Raw genomic sequence first — 20320 nt, 5'->3', positions numbered from 1 at the left:
ATAAATTCTAGGGGAAACACTGTATGAGGTTTTTAAAATGATATCCCATCCCAAATCTGTCCAGAGTATCTGTACAGGTTTAGCAATGACATTTTAAATGTGTGTGACAATGTCTAAACTGCATGTGTAATACTACAGCAGCCCCACACAGACCTATAGTCAACATCAACAACAGACAGAAAGAAAACACTGTCTGTGTGTGCAGTCTGTGCGTGTTTCTCCCTGGGGTTCTATCACTGCTGTGAAAAAAATATTTCTTTAAAACATACCAGGATGTGGCCACTGTACCAGTTAGCAAATGTTCCACTTCCTGCACCAGTTACTTGTTCACTTTGGCTCAGTGCTGTTTCCTGCTGGGCAGGGCAGCATACACAGCCTGTCTCAGTGTTTGCAGGAAACAGCTGCCTATGGTTTCATGTGTGGGGGCAGATGAGAGCCCTGACACTCAATCCTGACTTGTATATCAGTCAGAAAATCAAAATAATGAGCTAAAAGCTGCACAGACCTGCAGAGTTGGATGCTCAACAACAATAAATGCCCGTTTTTGTAGTTGAATGTGTGAATAATTTTGCATTATTTGGGCTCAACCAATAAATTGTTTGTTTGAAATGTTTTGTTTTTGTTTTTTTTCATTAAATCAAGTGTAACCCTTGACTCTTTAACAAGATGTCAACCACCAAAAGCTCAGCCAAATCTGGCATGGTATTTTTTAGAAATCTGGTGACGCTTTTTAAACAGGAAATTGTGGTTTCTTAGCTATAGCTTTAAGAATGCAGAACATTGAATATGTAGTAGTATATAATAGAATTCAGTCAGTTTGGTGTGATTAGGGAATTCAGTTCAAATAATCTATTAATTTAGTTTGGAAAAGTCCATTCAAACATATCTGTGAAAATGAACAGCTTTCTTCAAACAAAAAAATCTGAGGTCTTTTGGGTGGACTTGGGTATGGTTGCTGATTTAATGCTAAATAGACAGATAGAAAAGTTTATGTTGAAAGACAAAGAAGTAGATTAGTCAAATGAATTCTTTCCCCACTTCTTTCATGTTTGAAATTATTCACAAAGAAGTATCCTTTGGCTATGGTTATGTTTACATAGTCACCTGGGGATGGCTAAGACACAGCTTGACACTTGGCCTTTGTTATCATAAAATTTACCAACCACATAATGCCGGAGGGGGTTTATTTTCTTGTTGTTTAAAACAAACCTATGTCATAACCCAAAGACAGACATATATTAGTCTATCCCTGGATCAGCCATGTATGGCAGAAAATTAGATGCTGTATATGAGAAGGAGCAAGAAACAGATAACTTGAAAATGTATTACCTGAAATTTATATCTCCACTTTTGATTGCATTCATTTTTAATTCTTTTTGATTATATTTTACCACTTCCACCACCCTTGAGAAAAAAATCCACTGTGGCGTGTATGTAATATATATTTTTAATGTCATTATAGTGATGTTATTGGTATTGATGATGATTGATACCTCATTACAGGGCCAACCGCTGTGCCCTTTGTACATATGAGGAGTCAAATAAATAGAATAACTGTAGAGAGATGACAATTCAATCAAAGGACATTATAAAAAAGCTGTCTCCCCCAGCATCTCTAATTGAATGAGATTATGTTCATACATTTGTGACATTATATAACGACAATTTTCCTGAATATACTGAAAGCATTGCCTTAAATTAGTCTTAAAACATCTTATTGCTCCACTTACAAGCCAAGCTAATACCTTTTGAGAAAAAAAGGAGGACAAAGATGATCTATCAGCTTCAGACAGAAGGTCCATAATACCTATTGACAACCTGGCCAGTTGAACTCAGTGTAACTTAAAAGAGAACGTTGCTTAGGAATAATAAGAATATTAAGACATCAGGCTACCAAAATGAAAACTAAACAAAATTAAAGACAGAATCGCCATGGGAAGGGTTTTAGGGCTGTATAAATATAATAATATCATATAAACAAGGTCACAACAAAATAACAATGTTAAAAAAAATACATGAAAATTAAATGCTTTTTAGGCCACAGGGGATTTTTTCGATGCAATACCGCCAGTGACCACTGGGGGAAACTGGCAGCGCTGCAGCTCTCTCTCTTGGTAGCTAACAATATCTTTAAACTTGCAACAGGCAGGTGTTTGTTTTTTGGCCATTTGGGGGCAGTGGAAATGCTGTGAAGACAACATATTATCACCTCCTAAATTGATACACCAAATTTGTTGGTAAGTTGCAAACTATTTTTGCAAAGCAATATTCACATTAATTTGGAGGCTCACTACAATATTCCCACATTAGTCGCTACTGTCCACCTGTTGAATTTAGTCCAACACTGACAACGCTTTTAGCTCTGTTTTCAGTCTCCACTAACTCCTGAGAAAATTATCTGGCTCTGGAGCTGTTAAATGCTGCACAATATTCAGTAGTTGCGTGGTTTTGTCTGTCTGCGGTTAGTAGCATTCAGTGGGTTTTTAAAGCTTTTTTGCTAACTTGCAGCGACCGAAAACGACATTTTGAGAGCTGCTAAATTGAACCAAAACAGTAAAATTATAGGCTGAAAAAAACCAAAACAATCAGCTGAAAGAACCTATTGGGTGCCCTTTAATATTAGGTGATTGAGTATCAATATATAATTAACTTTTAATCAAATATTCGTCTACTGAAAAAATTACCACTCTGACGCCTGTTAGCTAAACCCTCCAGATTCACCGTTTGTGTATCTCGGCCTTATTAGCAGGTCTACAACAGTGCACCACCAGGTCGCGCCATTGGGAATGTGCTCCCCCCCTCTTTCCCCACTTCTGTGTTTTTTACAGTTCTGACGTCAGCAACCTGCAATTGAACGAATGAACTAACGAAGGACCGAGCCCCTACCGGAGATACCGGGAGGCAGTAGAGTTACAGAGCGAGTCCCCGCCGCCCACTCCGGAGGAGCTAAACGGAAGAAGGTGCACTGTGAGCCGCCGTGAGAACAACGTGCTGGAACCAAACGATGCGAGCGCTGCTCACCGCCGCCCAGTAACGTACACGACCGACGAGTGGAGAAGAAGAGAACCGTTACCGTGATTTACCGACAGAAAAACAGAAGAGACACGGAGGACGGACGCACCACCAGCGAGATCACGCCTGAGAAACAAACAACCGCGGAGGCTACAGTGTTGTTTTCGCGCTGTGGATCAAACCGAGTGGATCCTCGATTTTAAATGCGTTAACGGTGCCGTGTCCCCGGCTTGAGAGCGAGAGAGAGAGGGAGCTGCCCCGAGAGCGAAAGAAAGACAGAGGGATCATAGAGGGATCGAAGGCATAGATAGCACAGACAAGGAGGAAATAAACCAAGAAAGAAAAAAAATAAGGATTTGCAACCATCTTTGTTTTTTATTGCTATTTCTTCCGTGGATCCGGTACCGGTAACGCCATCAAGCTGTGTTCTCTAACCATGGGATGTACTCTGAGCGCAGAGGAGAGGGCGGCTCTGGACCGGAGCAAAGCCATCGAGAAAAACCTCAAGGAGGACGGTCTCACCGCGGCCAAAGATGTTAAACTGCTGCTGCTCGGTAAGAGACTCCGGTTGAATTTCCTACTGTAGGGCCTGTCGAGCCACGGCTGAGAAATGAAACGCTTTGGGGGATGAAAGGTGTGGTGTGGGGGTGGGCGTTCGGTAAGAGATGATCATCACGGTGGAAATTTAAGCAAAAACATGACGTCTATCATATCAAGCAAGCAACGATATGGAAAAATATCCTTTATACAGGCCAAGAGGCATTTATTTGCTTGATTTGCCTTCTTAACACACCCTACCTTTATATCCCATCACTTCATCCTGCTATATAATATGAATTTATGCATTAAACATAAAGGTGAGTGCAATGTTCAGTGAAAATGAGGCAATTTATAGGTATAAGGTGGGGACTACATCAGAGATGATAACTGCAGATGGATACCAGGGAAAAAATGGCAGTATGCAGCAATGGAGGGCCAAGCACAGTCAAGGCAGTGTTGGTTCATTGGTTTGGGGTGGGAGATTGATTCTTTGATTCCTTGTGGGAAATTAGCCTGTAAGTATTTAATCTATTTGACTGTGTAAGTTACAGGGTGGGGGCTGGGAGGAAGGAGGGGATATAAAAAAAAAAAAAAGGATGTTGAGGAAGAATGGGTGCAGCCACTTTCTCCATCTTTTTCATCTCCTCCACCCCGCCTGCTGCCCTTATTCACTTAGGTTTTTAAGAGGATGATTCTCTCTCTCTCTTTCTTCCACCCCCTCCTCTTCCTCACTCTGTCTCCATCTTGCTGTGTCTCTCTCACTCTCTCTCTCTCTCTCTCTCTCACACACACACACACACACCCATACACCCATACACCCTGTTTACATTGTTTTCTTGTCTCTTATCCCTCAGGGGCTGGAGAGTCAGGGAAAAGCACCATCGTCAAACAGATGAAGTAAGTCTCCAATAAGCACGGTCTAATAACCCTATAGTGTGAATGTGTGTCCCTCTCTCACTCTTTTCTTTCTGTTTCACACACATCGCACACACATGCACATACATGCAGCCTGATCTAAAATTGAGTCTGTAGTTTATAGCGAAATAGATTTTTTTTTATATATTAAAACCAACATGGCTGTTGACCCTACTATACCCCTGACGATCACCGTAACAGTGACTGTACTTGTCAGACATCAGACAGAGATAACTGCGGCTACCATGTCAAACATCTGATGTTGCTCTAAGTGGGTGGGAACATGTGCCATATTGGGTGTGGAAAAAAAAAATAATGCAGGTGCAGTGATTTGCTGTACTGCTGTGTTTATACTGTTGAATATAGCTGTCTGCTCTGTCACTGTCTACACACGTCACTGAAGTCAAATACTTTCTCCAGTACTGTAGCATATACTGAGCTTTTTTTTTTTACTTTTCATATAAGCATATTACAAGCTTGCCACAGTTAGATTTTTAACATTAGAGGTGTGACCGTGCCACCAGACCTCCATAAAAATAGTAATCCTGGAGCAAACATGAGCATTTTCACATCAAATTAAACTCACTTTCATTTGCTCTTACATAACATTTTGTCATTCTCAGTATAGGGGGTTTTGGACAGGCAGATTCTGTAATCGATATTGCATAGTTATCAGATATGAATCCCCAAGGCTAAGACAGCTGAAGATCTACTTTTATATTCATGTCACATGTGCATCTGCTGTCCACCATGATTCTGTTGAAATGGGACAGTTTGAACTGTAGTGTTTTGTTTGTTTTTTTTAAACTTCAATTACAGTTACAGTTTGTGTAGACAGCAGGGAATTTCTCCCACCCACCCTAACAAAAAATCACTACAATTTCCCACATTAATCACTACTTTTTCTCCAGAACTCGACAAAATACTCCTCTGGGTATTACTATGTATTGTCATATTTTTTTAAACCAGCAGCTGCATGTTGCTAATAGCGACTACATCACTAAAATATGAATTATCATGAATTCTGATTCACTGCTGTAGCCTGAACCATCATGTAAATACCCTGCAGCCCAACCTTAGCTATATCTGTGTCTGTAAAGGCCAGCTCAGATAAAATTCCACCATAGCACCCCTGTTTTACTCCTGTAGGGACTTAACGTGTACATACTTTTGAGTTTAGTTACTTAATTGAAGCTGTCAGATTTTTTTTTCTTCTGTAGTATCATAATAATATTCTTATAATACTCATATAGGGACTTTGCTGCTTAGTGCAAAGTATCTATGAACCACATGATAATATTTAGGTGTTTACTATATCACTGCAATGATCCTATAATATACTTACAGGATTTACTATCATTCATTTTTTTAAGGTCAGCTGCACATAGGCTGGTTTATTAACAACATACTCAGCCGCTCTTTCTTCCGCTCTGTCATTTTATCTGTAATCCAGTCATGACATATGGTTTTTCTTCAATCTCCTCTGCCTCGTCATTTTACAGACAGCCGAGCGCGTTTTAGCTGATAATAGGCTTTGGTCGTGGTCATATAGTGACATATCACATGAGGCCATGATTCAGTGGATCCAGATGAGCCTGTTTCTCAGCTGTTTATGGTCACTCCAGCAGCACAGCACATTCTGCACCCTGACTGAATTCCCAGTGGGTTCATTGAATATATATAGTCGGTCATACAGGCCAACCTTTGGAGCAACTGGATGCATTGATTCCACTGGACTGTAGTAAATCACACGTTTATGTGGCTCAGAGTGACACAAATGAATGTTAATAGGTTGCAGTGTTAGTTCATAGACGTGAAAGTCTTTTATGGTAATATTACAGCTATTAAAGGCCATTATTGTCACTTTACACTTATTGTTACATACCAAGGACACACATTATGGCAGTAAAAGATCCATTCTATTCAATTAATGTTGTAGTATTGTCTTTACAGAGAGGAAGCCAGTTTTCCTTTCAACTGATTCACACCACGCTCACTTTCTTCAATCGTCAGTGCCATGCCAACCCCACGTCTCTGTTGTCTGATTATAACGTACAAGCTATTGGTTACAGACAACGTTGTCTGTTAATTGTTGATACGTTTATATGTAATACAGTTTGCACGCATCTCAGGGGCCACTTTATTCAAGGCTAGAGAGCAACATGATGCAGCGTGCCCCGACGTAGCCAAATACTGTCAATACTGCCAAGAGAGCCACCTTTCTATTTGGATAAAACGTCCCCCAGAATAGAATAATTGCTCGAGTTGCTCTATTTCAAGCCCAAATTTTTCACAGTACATGTTAGTGTTTTCTATTTCTTTATAATGGGCATCTGACATTATAGAGAGGAAAACTGCTTTTTCAAGTGGTGGACAGCGCCCTGCTGGGGAAGCCTTTTACGTTCCTGTTCAGAGACGCTCGGCTATTTCCGGAACCGCATCAGAGGAGTGGAAAGCCCTCACTGCATTTTCTTTTCACAGTGCTTTGAACATCTGGGGCGTGCTCAAGTGACCAATTGTGTGGGTGTGTGTATATGTGCGGGTTCTTTTCTTCAGAGAAAGAGAGAGACAGAGATGAGTGGATTAGATTTAGGTTTAGATTTAATGTGTGTATATTGAGCTGCAGTGTGTGTCACAGATGTGCATGTGATCTCAGCGAGAGGAAATGAGGAGTCTATTATAGTGAAAAAATACTGGAACTGTACCTGCCAAAAAGAGTGCTGCTGCAGTGTTTCTGAGTCTTTGTAAGGGTTTCTTAAATGAAATAAGTTGTTCAATGTGCTTTGGCTCAAAGCATTTATCAGTTGGTGCGTGTTGTATCTGCCAAAACTCTGCTTATTCTCCTTTGAAACATAGATTATTGGTTTTTGAGATGACGCAGTCACTGTGTGAGTGATGAGTGACAATAACTCATGACAAAGTGCTGATAACATCTCTGTGGGGAGCACAGGTGCAGTTTGGTGTGTGTGTGTGTGTGTGTCTGTGTGACAGAGAGAAAGAGAGAAAGAGAGAGAGAGAGATATAGGACTGAGAGTGGGATGTAGTTCTGTATGGAAGAGTGAGTTATCAAGGCGGCAGGAAAGAGAGGGAAGGAATGACGAAGCGAAGAAGGAAAAGGACTGTGCTGAGAAAGAGGACTTAAGGGAAAAAAGGATTTTCTGGAGAAACATGTGAATGACTGGATTGTGTGTGTTTGTTTATGCACATATATATGTATATACAATAAAGTATATCATGTGATTGCCTATCTGTGAGTGTGATATTTGGGCCAGCAACCCAAGGGCTTGGTCATGTGTGAACAACATATCTCTATCTTGTGCATACTACTGTGTGTGTGTGTGTGTGTGTGTGTGTGTGTGTGTGTGTGTGTGTGTGTGTGTGTGTGCGTGCGTGCAGGAGACACCATCTGTTTATGGAGCCCATGTGTGTTTAGACGTGTGCAAAGGTTCTCTTGCTGCCCAGCTGGCAAACTGACCTCTCCAGCAGTGCGTACTGTGTGTGTGAAAAATAATTTAATGTAGTAATATCATCATACATATTGAGAAAGGAATGACCAAGGAAGCCACAGCTAGGGACAGCCACTAAAAAGAGCGGTGGCTTTAAGTGCGGCCCCCCCTTTGCCTTTTTACTTTTCAAATGTGTGAGTTGTTTGGGTTTAAAGACCGGCCCTTAAATGCTCTGCCTTGGGGGGTGGGTCTGGTAGAGGAGTCAGACAGGAAGTAATTGTGCCAGGAAAGAAATTAATGATTCCCGGTTAACATGGCCAGATCTAAGGCTTTTTTTTAGAGGCTTAGCTCATTAGCAAGCAAAAGCTAGTATGATATGTTACCAAACAAGCACTTAAATACCCAAAAATGAAAATACATATTACAAAATGCTATTACAAAATACTTGGCCTTTCAAACAATGTCCAAGTATAGTAGATACACTTTGTAGGTTTAGAATATTTGCAAAATATGGCATGTTGTTGACAGAGTTATCAGTAAATGTAGCTAACATAGGCTAACCTAGCTAGTTTTTGACTTGCACTGCCTTTAGTAATGCACGCTCTGGGAAAGAGCCTAGCAAAAAATAAGATCTTTAAAACTGGACATTGAAGTTCCCTTATTTTTTTTGTTTGCTATCTAAATGATTAGTTATTTATTTTCTTTAGTAATTTGTTTAGAGATTACAAGAGAGCAAAAACTATTTTCTGTGAGAAACCAAGGACAATAAAACACTGTAATTAGCGTAAATGATGGCAGCAGCAGCTGCAAATGACTCATAGATTAGGCAGATAGTAAAGATCAGAGGTTAAAATTTGACATTTGTGTGGCTGACTGGGAGAGAGATGAATTAAACTCATCAATCTAAAAGCTTTGAACTTAATGTATAACACAGTATGCACCTTAGCCAATTGAAGACATTTAGCCAGAGCTATTCAGACATTTATTTACTTCATGTTTTCCCTCAGTGAGCTCCATGCAATAATTTGTAGTCCAGAATATTCCTCTAAATCACATTGTACGAAATAATAACAAAAATATTTATATATATTAGATACTGCGTTAAAAAAACTGCAAGTATGGAATTGATGCCCTCTCTTTACATTTTAGTGGTTGATGTATGTTGGAATTTAATATGATTACAGTTAGTTTTTTATATGAATATATTTCTTGCTGCAGAGAAGTTTAGGTACCTTTTAAAAAGTGAGCACATAGAGCCACCTGGTAGCCAGAGGAGTTGCATCATAACATCTTTTCATACCTGATTAAATTTAATTTCTCTTCCAATCATTAACAGTCAACAACCCGTATAAAACTATATAAACTGTGAACATAAGACATGATAGGAAAATGCAGTTCACAGGTGCTTAATAGCAGCAATAGAGACGGCCTCTATTGCTCACACACCAGTGTTGATTTGTAGTTCATGAGACTGAATAACAGACTTACTAATTTACACCCAAACAGGGGAGAACCAATTTTCTACCATGATTTCATCATCTTTGTTTATAGACGTTTACAATATCAAGAGTGTCAGGACACGTGGACGGTTCTGCCCTTTAAACACAAGCACTCCTCTTTATACACGTTAACCCTTATAACAAGGCTAAAACACCTCGCTAAAAGTACTGGTGGTCACTATCATGTAAGATAAATTCAACTCATAATTTTTGCTTGAATAAAGCACAAATCTGTTTTTTTTTGTATATTCGCTCACCTGCAGTCACCATGGAGGCTTTAAGCTTTTAGTGATAAGGCTTAATCAGTTGTCTGAGGTATTTAACACGTGATATTTACTAGAAATTATTATTTCACCAACAGTTGGCAATGATGCTGCATAGTTATCAGTGCTGTCAGATGCTGATGACAGTGCATTTTTGTTTACGCTCATAGGTTTTAAATGGTTTTCCTAAGCTCAGGAGATCTGACACTTTTCTAAATCTATTAAAAGCAGCCATCCGTGTGACTGACTATATACAGAAAACGAACAACCCTTGTATTCAGCGGTATATTTTTGTCTAATTATTTCAAGTTTGGTAGCGCTGCTCTATCATTCCATTAAGATATAAGCACATCAGTCAGTCACTGTGTGTGTAATATACAATACTTCTCACTCTTTCTCTCCGTCTTTTCTTCATTTCTGGCTTTCTCGTACAATGTATGTGTCTGTTTGTGCCTGGCTGACATGATCGGAGGCGACCGGCCGAAGGGAGAACAAACGCTGTCCGTCCCTCACGGCTGCACTGCTTCCCACAGGCTGTTCCCACTGTGTGTCTGTGAGCGGGTGTGTGTGGTTTCTCTAGAACAGGAGATAATTAGGTTTAAGCCTCAGAAGAGGAGAATAAAAGGGGGAAGGGGGGTCGGGGGGAGGAAGATGGAGGAGAAAAAAAAGTTGGCGGTGTTTTGTGCAGAAAGGGAGAGGAGGGAGAAGAACAGATAGAATACAAAAAGGAGAGTGAGAGGTGGGGGGCGGGGGGGCTGTTTTAATGAAGGGAAATACGTCTCCAGCGCATAAAGAGAGAGACAGAAAGGCCCGAACTTAGAGGAGGAAAATAGGAAGTTTTTGGTAGTGGTAAGTAAAGATGAAGAAAGAGAAGTGATGAAGAATTGAGAGAGAGAGAGAATAAAAAAAGGAGGAGGGGAATTACATGAACACTCAGCAGAAGCAACCAGGGAGAAAAAAAAAATCTATTTCTTTTTCATAGGAGGGTAAAGTGATGTGGGAGTGTGAAAAGAAACAGGAGAGAGGATATGAGGAGGGGAAAATGAGTGTGAGCGAGGTTCAGGGAGGTAAGAAAAGGGAAGCGAAGCCATTTTGAGCAAGAGCAGAAAGACTGGCAAGTGAAAGAACATATTCTCACTTATTAAGCAAGCGAGGGGGAAGTGACAAAGGGAGAGGAGCACAGGGTTGTCAAGGACAGCTCGCAAAGGGCACTCCTCTCTTGGACTCTGCTCTCCTCGATAATGATTAGCCTCCTTGTCCGTGGGATGGTTAGACACAGGGAGAGAATATAGAGAGCAGCAGAAAAAAGAGAGAAGGAGAGGAGGGTGCTGGTTATGGTGGTGGTGGTGGTGGTGGTGGTGGTGGTGGTGGTGGGGATTCGTGTTGGCACCAACTCAAGTCTTGCATGAAAAGACGGTCTGTAACTGGTCATCTGAAACAGTCCGTCAGCCAAATAGTCATCCTTCATTGGTTAAATATAGCCGTGGGCGTGCTCATCAGCGGAATGATTTGATTGGCTGCCTCAGTGAGCTGTGAAATAACAGTAAGGCAACGTCTCATGATAGCCGTGTTTTGCGTGTGTGTGTGTGTGTGCATGTGCCGGCTAGCACGTCCAAACACAGCGTGTGTGTGTGTGTGTTTGAATGCCATTTGCATGTTGAAAATAAGCAGCTAAATGTAATGCCAAGTAAGAAATCTTTATCAAAGCACAAACACTTTCCTATTTCCTATTTTGTCAAAATCCCTTGAACTCATTTCCATGATTCACATCTCTACAGTGTGTTTGTCAGTCTTTATTTATCTCTGTGCACTAATACACAACTTTCAAAAGTGTACTTACTATAGCTGCAATGATCAGTCCATTATTCCATTAGTTTTCAACTATTAAATTAATCACCAAAAATGACTCCAAATTCCCTGATTCCAGCTTCTCAAATGTGAAAATCTTCTGTTTTCTTTCATCTTCTATTACAATAAAGTGAATATCTTTGGGTTGATGAGGACAAAACAAGACATTGAGGATCTCATCTTGGGCTCTGGGAAACAAATGATTGACATTTTTCATCATTTTCTGTCATTTTATAGACCTAAAAAACTGATCAAATCAATTGAGAAAATAATCGACATTAATCGATAATGTAAATAATCGTGAGTTGCAGCCCCGGTTTGAGTCAGAAGTGGTTGCCCCTGTGTTTCTGGATGTCTCTACAGTACGCAGGAGCTTTCTGCAAAAATGTCTCAGAACAGGAACCATTCGTAGATTAGCATCAGATCAGCTGATCCTCATAACGTTTATATCGGTGATAGGTATCGCTCATAAAATAAACTCCCTCCTCAGCGTTTAATATCTCATCTTTATGTAGCAGACAGTGATTAATTGCTCTGGTTTTGGCTGCGCCCGTCCTGTGATTATTTGTTTTATCTCGATCGTGCTCTGAACAAACGGAGCCTCTCGTAAAAAAGAAAGCAGATTGATTTGATAACCCATCCTAACTCTCGAACCCGTTGACCGCAGCTCAGATCATCCTCGCTCGGTCCAGGTTTTTTTTTTCATTCTGGAGACAGAGGCCCTCACTCGTACAGTTAGTGTTGTTTCTGATCTTAGGTTTCCAAGATCAGATACTGACAGCCTAATTCGAGCCTATCCTTCAATAATCGTACAGTGTGTCCTGTCAGAACACATTAGTCTTTAAGTTTCTTACTACAGCATATCTTTCTGTCTCTCTACATTCGTTTATATCCTTGTTCTCTTCCTCCAGTTTTTTTTTTTTATCATATTAAAAGCTTCTTTTTTTTCCAGACAACTCTCAGCTGCTGCTATGAGACTCGGTCAGTATGACTGTGTGTGTGGTCGGCGCACTAATCAGGGCTTCTTACAAAAAACAAAGGTCTTTTGTGGGTGGAAATTGTGTGTGTGTGTGTGTGTGTGTGTGTGTGTGTGTTTGTGCTCGTGCTCGTACACTTATACACAATTGAGAGTGGTTTTTTTTGGTTTTTTATTTTTTCTGTCTGTGCTTTTTGTTTGTGTGCATATGTCGTTGCAGTTGTGTGTGTATGTGTGTTTTTGTTGTTGTGTTGGAGTTATTTGGCCGATTTTATGTCAGTTCAGTGCACCGCCAAACAATGGAGTCTTGTTACAGTGACCACGCTCAGCTGATATAAAGTCAGCTGATGGTGGCTGTGGCTGGGTTCGTAGCTGGGAGAGTGTATGTCTGAGTGTGTATTTCTGTGCTTGTATCACACCTCAATGAGGACAGAAATGTGCAGAAAATAGGATCCTGTACATGTTGTTAGGTATTACTAAGCTTTTTTTTTGTGAAACTAATTGTTCTTTGATGCCTTGTCAGAGAGGTGTTTTATTTAAGTGTTTCATTTATCCCCCTCTCATATGGTATGTAAGTCATGTGGACAAAATATTAGAAACACTTTGCAGCATGATGCAGTCCAGCAGCCTCAGATCAAACAGTACACTAGTCAAAAACTGAAGCTGTAGTCTAAAAAAAAAACGGAACATTTTAAATATTTATTGCTGGGCTCTTGTATGAAATTGCACAGCATTACATCATACAGTGTCTCTATTTTTATGGTCAGTCAGTGTGAATCCAGAAAACCTTTTTTGAGCCTTGATTATGACTCTACAGATTCAGTTTGTGTGTGTTTTGTCAGTGCAGGAAGTAGATTGGTAGATGACTGTCTGTATCCTTTTTCATCACTGACAGTTTAATGCTCGCTTCTAGCAAACGAACAGAACAGAACAGAACAAACCACGAGATGGTCTTCTCACTAGTAATACAAATAGTTGTGTTTGGTCGTGCCTCAGCCAGAGCCGGAGCGATCTGTCCGCAGGCGTCGGGATGCCTCTGTTTTCATCAGATGACTGGGCTTTCCTTGGTTGCCATTTTGAATCCCTTAAAGTAAGTAATTAATATTGACACAAAGGCAGACAGGAGAAAGGAATAATTACATTTCGACCTTGCATCTGGGACGACCTGATTAAACCTGTGGCCCTACTTCTCTCTGTCTCTCTCTCTCTCTCCCTGTCTGTCTCATTCCTTCCAGCAACCTCTCTGGAGGTTCCATCAGTCTACCAATTACCTGTAACAGAGCACACGTTGTCTTATACAGGCTATAATATCTACGTTATCAACTGCTCCAAAAGAGTCACTATTTCTTTCACACCGTTTTATGCAGGCGTACCTTTTTGTAATTGTAAAAAGAAGTATAATTCCTGTCGCTTTGTACTTTTTTTGATGGTTAAAAGTTGCGAGTTGCGTTTTCTACATTTCACAAGAGGCATCTTTAGGTCTACTGACAACACAGACTGCAAAATATGGCTGCAGCCAAGATTTTACAAATGACAGAATCTGTGAGTACCACCTAATATGAGCTAATATGGGCAGTAAATGACAATATTTGCAATATGAGCAGTAAATGATTTTTAGCAAGTAATGAGATCTTTTACTTAAGTAAAAGTAGGAATACCACAATGAAAAAATACTTTGTTGCGAGTAAAGTACTGATTCAAAGTCTTACTTAAGTGAAAGTACTTTAAAGTATTAGCAGCAAAATGTACTAAAAGTATCAAAAGTAAAGTATTCATTGAGCTAAATGGTCCCAATTAGTGTTATATTTATCATCAACATTTATCATATTGTCATTATCATTAATACTGATTCATTGACGTGTATAGTTATATTGTTCAATAGTCTCCAGCACCACACTGTTGCACTTTGTGGTACCATTGTGGAGTGGAGTGTGAGTGGCCTCTACTTGCAAATGGACATAAAGGTTTTTTATGTCCAGTTATAACTGAGATCATTTGCAAGTTGGGAGTCAAAGACACCACCCCAAAATGCACACACCTGATAGTTAAAGCATAGTAGTGTCATTGGATGAGACAGTGAGCCAATATGACGTTAACATTTTATTCACTACTGATTTTCTGATGGGAGTATCTGCAGACGAGATGGACATTTAACAAGCTTCATAGGCACCATGTGGAGGCTAACACTGGCATCCTCTTTTCCAGCCAATAAGAAAGGTTTTGACTGTATTTGAAAATGATAACGGACAAATATCACAAATGATGTCTGAATCACAGGGTGTGACTCTACGTGCACCTGCTATTACCTAGCTGTTAGTTAGGCAACGGTTATGACACCACAACCTCTTCAACTGTCACAATTAGCTTCGCCAGGTGAGCACATGTGTGTGCATGCGCAGGTGCATGTGTGTATGTGCATGTGTGTTTTTCCCTGTAGATATCAGCCCACTGGGGAGGGAGACAAGGTGTGTTGTGCATCAACAGTGTGTTTTTTAATTAATAGTTAATTGCAAATGGAAAAGGAAAGGAAGCAGGAGGAGAGGAGTAAATGAAGAAGAAGAAATAATTAGGAATGGGGAGTGAGAAGGAGAGCGTGGCAGTGAGTGGGAGAGACTGACAGAGAGAACGAGTTGGATGTTTGAAAAATATACAGAGAGAAGGAGCGAGAGGGAGAGGGGATACAGAATGAGGGATGAAAGGGGACTTGGCAGAGTAGAGGGGCAGATAGAGATAACATGTGACAGTGAAACAGAGAGATAATGGCAGACAGATTTAATGAGGTCTTCCCAGATGTAATACTGAGCTGTAATTATTCTGCTCTCCTGTCTGCCCGGGTTTACACGCATGTGTGTGCAGCTCTTAACATCCCTGCTGAACTAGTGTGAAGCAGACAGCGTCCCTTGGCACAAAGAACTCTCCATCAGCACATGACCAAAACCTGGAGCCAGGAGGACTCCTCCCCAGCAGGAGATATTATATCGTTAGACCAAAAATAATGAACTAGGGTGGAAAATCCCAATCTATCTGGAAATCACCGTTGAAATGTTGTATTATGACTTCCCTGGGAGGATTTCACTTGTAACTGAATATGCAAATAGACACAAATGAGGAGGAAAATCAATGAGTTTTTCTTAATAGACTTTTATTAAACCTGTAAATGCTTCACATGCGATCATTGATCCAGTGTAATAGAAGACAGTAAGAGGGGTTTTATATTTTGTTGTCTTTATTTAACTGTGAGATCAATATTGTAGTGTATCATCTTGTGTGTCCATGTGTTTGGTTTGTTAATCAATTCTGTTAATTGTCCCATTTTCTCATTATGTGTCCCAAATGAAATCTAAACCTCTACACGTGCCACCATGCATAGAGTATTAGCTAATGATAACAGTCGGCTCTGTGAGGCTGACACAGCAGTGCTTTAAGCTAAATGTTAACATTAGCATGAGCTTTGACACTATTTAATGGTAGCATGCTGACATGCTACACATGTTAAACGAGCTATAATATTAATATTTTTATTATAACAATGTATAAAAAGACAATGTGTAATGTCAGAGGCAATTATCAGCCGACTCTGCTGCTCCACTCTGAGTGTTATAGCAAGTTTCAGACAGTTAGCGACTAGCTGGTGAACATAGTGGAGCATTTAACAGCTTAAGTGTCTGAATATACAGTAGTCTGAATGAATATTGGACTTACATTCCCCAGGTGGAGATATGGTGATATGTCAGTGTTTTGTTGTTTTTGGTGACCCCAAAAATTTGTTATTGCAAGTGTAACATTTACCATGTTCACCATCTTAGTTTAGTGTGTTAGCATGCTAACATATTTGTGCTAATTAGCACAAAACACAAGGTACAACCGAGGCTGAAAGGAACGGCATTAGAATTGCAGTTTGACATGATGATGATGGTGCTGGAGAAAGAGTCAGGGCATCACCAAAATTACTACAATTCATCCAACAGTGTCCGAATTTCATGGCAAGAGACATTTACTCAAAACCACAAATGTCATCATCATGGTGGTGCAAGAGGAAAGGTTAGATTACCAAAATCAGTAGGGTACATCGTCTGGAAACCATCAGTATTCGTACCAAATTTCATCACAATCCATCACAGTTCAGATGTTTCATTCAGGAGCAAAGTGGGGGTCTGACTGACAGACGGACATTGCCATTCCCGGAGCCATGCTGCAAGTTAAAAAGTGGGTTATGAGTGTTTCAAAGAAAAACAGACAGATCCCAGGGCTAGGGCAGAGAGGTTTGTGTGAAAGTATGTGTGCTCAGGATGTTGCTGCTTGACCTCAAGGTGCGATGGCAAGTGAGTGGAGCCAAATGACAAAGCAGCTGATGCCTCCATTTCACTGTTTGTGTGCGTGTGTGTGTGTCAGTGTTAGAGCTGTATTACCGACACCTTTGGTTATATATAGATTCTTCTTTTCTGATTATCTCCCCCTTCTTTCATTCTCTCTCTCATACCCATTATCACCCATCACATTTTTATCCCCTCTTTCTCTTACACTCTTTGCACTCGCTCTAACGCTCATCTAAACACTCACAGACGCACACGCATGTACACACACATACGTAAGCAAGTAACTGTCCAAAAGTGTTGACAGGAGTCGGTCAGCGTGCACTTTGTCACGACTAAGAGCTCTGTCGACAAAGACCACAGAGTGAGTGGATGCACAGCATAGCGATAAAGAACCAATCTCACAGGGTCTTGTGTGTGTGTGTGTGTGTGTGTGTGTGTGTGTGTGTGTGTGTGTGTGTGTGTGTGTGCGTGCGTGCGTGTCAGGACAAACAGTGGTGGTTAGCAACAATGCAGAACAGAGATAAAGACCTAATTGCATAGTGCGATGTGTAGGCTTTGTGTTTGTGTGTGTTCACATGAGTAGGTGTGAGGATAAAAATACGAGTGTGGGGGATAATGGGAGACAGAGAGGAGAGAGGCAGGCATGTTGGGTTTGATACAATGTGTGTGTGCAGCAGATAAGTGAAGAGAAGACTTACATGGACCAACAAGGTCCTCTCTTTTAGTGTTATTGCGGCTTATGGTAGTCAGAGATGCTGACCTTATGAACTGCTGTGCATTATAATTCAATAAATATACAATATACATTTGATCTAATCTAAAAATTGAACACAGTTTTAAGCATCTGTCTTTCTGTCTGTCAGTCTGTTGGCAGGAGTCATAGAGTCACCTTCACACAAAAGGCACTGGTTCCAGGTTTTAGGGGACACTTGATTTCATTGGGTTTTTCTCATATCACAGTATACTTTGCTGACATCCCCGAGGGGAAGTTTTGAACGTCGGTTCCATTCACACCAGGTCCCTCGGGGTGATGATGCTGAAGAGTGGTTGTCATTACTTAATTGCCTATAAGCCGGCCAATCGACGCGGCTGGTTTAGCTCACAAGCTGATGCTAATATCTGCTGAGATTGACATCATTTTCCTCTACAGTGCACCCCTTAAAGGCAGCTGCATTGCTGAACAAACAACTTCAAGAGAACAGCCTGATGTCTTTTACTTAAATTTACAAGTACATTATTAAAAAAAAAACCCTAAAGGGCAGTTATGGCTAGCTCGCTAATGGCAGGTGGAGCCACACGGGCGTGACTAAAAGGAGTGAGCTGCTCATAAGGGTGGTCCTCCTCACCATCCATCCAAGGAGAAAAACAATATCTATGATCAATAAAGTAATGAAGTCCATTCTCAGTGTCTGAATAGTGGAGCAACGATGAGCTAAGCACATTTTTGTGTCACGGAGGGGGACTTTAAAGTCACCTTCCAGTCACAGATGTGTTTTTATTCTTGTTGCTTCACTTGGATGTTTGACTTTCACTGTGCAGAATGATGTGCAGTGTGAGTTTGACACTGGAAGGCTGTTTTCATATCCACTTGATGAAAGGGGGAAAGTTTGTTTGTGCTCACTTTAAATCTGAGATTAAGGAGTTTAGCTACAAATATGATTTGTGACATCACAACTAGTTGAGCGAATCGTCGTCCTATGTGCAACTACAAATATTTACATATTCCTAAATTCTGGACTTTTCAGTGAGGGAGAAGGATGTAATTTTTAGAATTTCTAAATTGAACTTGGTTAAGTATGTTGGGACATGCATGACTGATGTTGCCTATCATGCAGCAATCAAGCCACTGAACTCCAGACGTACTCCTGTTGAAGCCTTATTGAGCAATAATGTCAATGTTCAAACCACGTTAACAGTGACGTGGACAATTGTCACACTAACTAAAAAATGTACATTTTTGCATTTAAGGAACTGTTTCTACTTCTGCACTGGTTTTGACATTCAGTTTTACTGGTTGCTGCTTGACAGTTTCACCCACACGCTCCACATAGAAAAAAGTGAATTTTGTTATTTAAAGTGTAGCAATGATCACATTTCACTGGGCATTACGGCCGAGCAACACAAATCCTGATTACTTAATGATTATTGATTGATAACTGACATCTGTCATTACACTCAACACGGGCTATGAGGATTCCAAAATGGCAGCCACATGATGATATCATGTAATATCTTGCTCAAATTGCCCATATGTCAGTCTCTCTGTCCATCTGTCTGGCTCAGTGTCAAACTAAACTATGTTTCAGGTCACTGTGCAGATTGTGCCAAAGCTAAGGGAAAATTGCACACACACACACACACACACACACACACACACACACACACACACACACACACACACACACACACATAGAGCCTCTCTCTTTGCTGACAGAAGGGCTTGGAGAGTGGGTAATGAGATAAGGTCCTCATGCATGAAAGCTCACGTCAGCAGGTCAGAAAGCCACACACACACACACACACAGACACAGACAGGCGCGTGATACACCTTTAATAACACTTGCTACAACATGAATCTTAAACTTTTGCTTCATCTAATTTCTCTTCTTTTTTCATCAATTCTCTGTTTTTGACTCTCCTTTCTTGATCTCTCTCTCTCTCTCTCTCTCTCTACTGGAGTTAATAAAGGTATAATAGTATTAACTTTCAACCCACATTGATTTCTACTTGAGCTGGTTAAAGATCATATGGAAGAGTTACTATCCAATCCAGGGTCAAAAGGAATGTTTTCTTTTTGTTGTGTGATGGGGGGGGGTATCGGCACTATTAAATGACATGAAAAGTACATCACCTATGTTTTAAACAGGTGTGTGTTAACAGCACACATGTAAATGTTAATGTAGCAGGAAGATGGACTCCTGATCTTCTTGGATCTCTGCTCTCTCAGGGGTGCCTAGCTCTACTCTTTAGGGTCTCTGACTGGTGTTTCATGTTACTGTGAAACACGCGTCACCCTTTTCTTTGCATCTTCAGCTCTGCGGTCCGTTTCCACAGAGACTGCAGCATCCAATTAAGAGTATGTCCTTGTTTCACCTTTCTGATGCAAGGAAAGATGGAAGAAAGAACTTCAGAAGAAGTGTCAGGGTGGTACGTAATTAAGAGAGTGAGAGAAGAGAGGACAGAGTAAAGATGACGCTAGCGTACAGAAGCTACAGAAAAAGATATTTGTTTTCTGCTCTGTATGCAATTTTATTGGACATGTAAGCTGATGTGGACATCACACAGATAAGAATTAGCACAATATCCATGCTAGTTACAGTGTATAGATCAGTGCTTTGGCCCACTATGTAAAAGTCACAGATGTAAATAGAAGCCTGGTGTATTTATGTAGGACTGGCAGGCTGCCTGATTGATCTGAAACATTACACTGCCTGGGACCATGCTGTCCTCGAGACCGCAAACACACACACATACACATAACATAAACATGAACACACATAAACTT

General features: G+C 40.6%; 1 protein-coding gene across 3 annotated transcripts in view; it reads left to right on the top strand.

Moving 5' to 3' along the window:
* The first annotated feature begins 2097 nt into the window (after window positions 1-2097).
* LOC122985074 (guanine nucleotide-binding protein G(o) subunit alpha) overlaps window positions 2098-20320 on the top strand; it is a 96571-nt gene continuing 78348 nt past the window's right edge. For 2 of the 3 annotated variants that reach the window (XM_044355460.1, XM_044355458.1), the window contains exons 1-3: window positions 2098-2237; window positions 2829-3566; window positions 4407-4449. In XM_044355460.1, the coding sequence (XP_044211395.1) occupies window positions 3449-3566; window positions 4407-4449 (161 nt within the window). In that variant the 5' untranslated portion in view covers window positions 2098-2237; window positions 2829-3448. The remainder of the gene's footprint in view (window positions 2238-2828; window positions 3567-4406; window positions 4450-20320) is intronic. The other variant, XM_044355461.1, reaches the window with a different exon arrangement.

The sequence above is a fragment of the Thunnus albacares genome, chromosome 7, assembly GCF_914725855.1.
Source record: "Thunnus albacares chromosome 7, fThuAlb1.1, whole genome shotgun sequence".
Classification (NCBI taxonomy): Eukaryota; Metazoa; Chordata; class Actinopteri; order Scombriformes; family Scombridae; genus Thunnus; species Thunnus albacares.
This window is presented reverse-complemented; position numbering and strand designations above follow the sequence as displayed.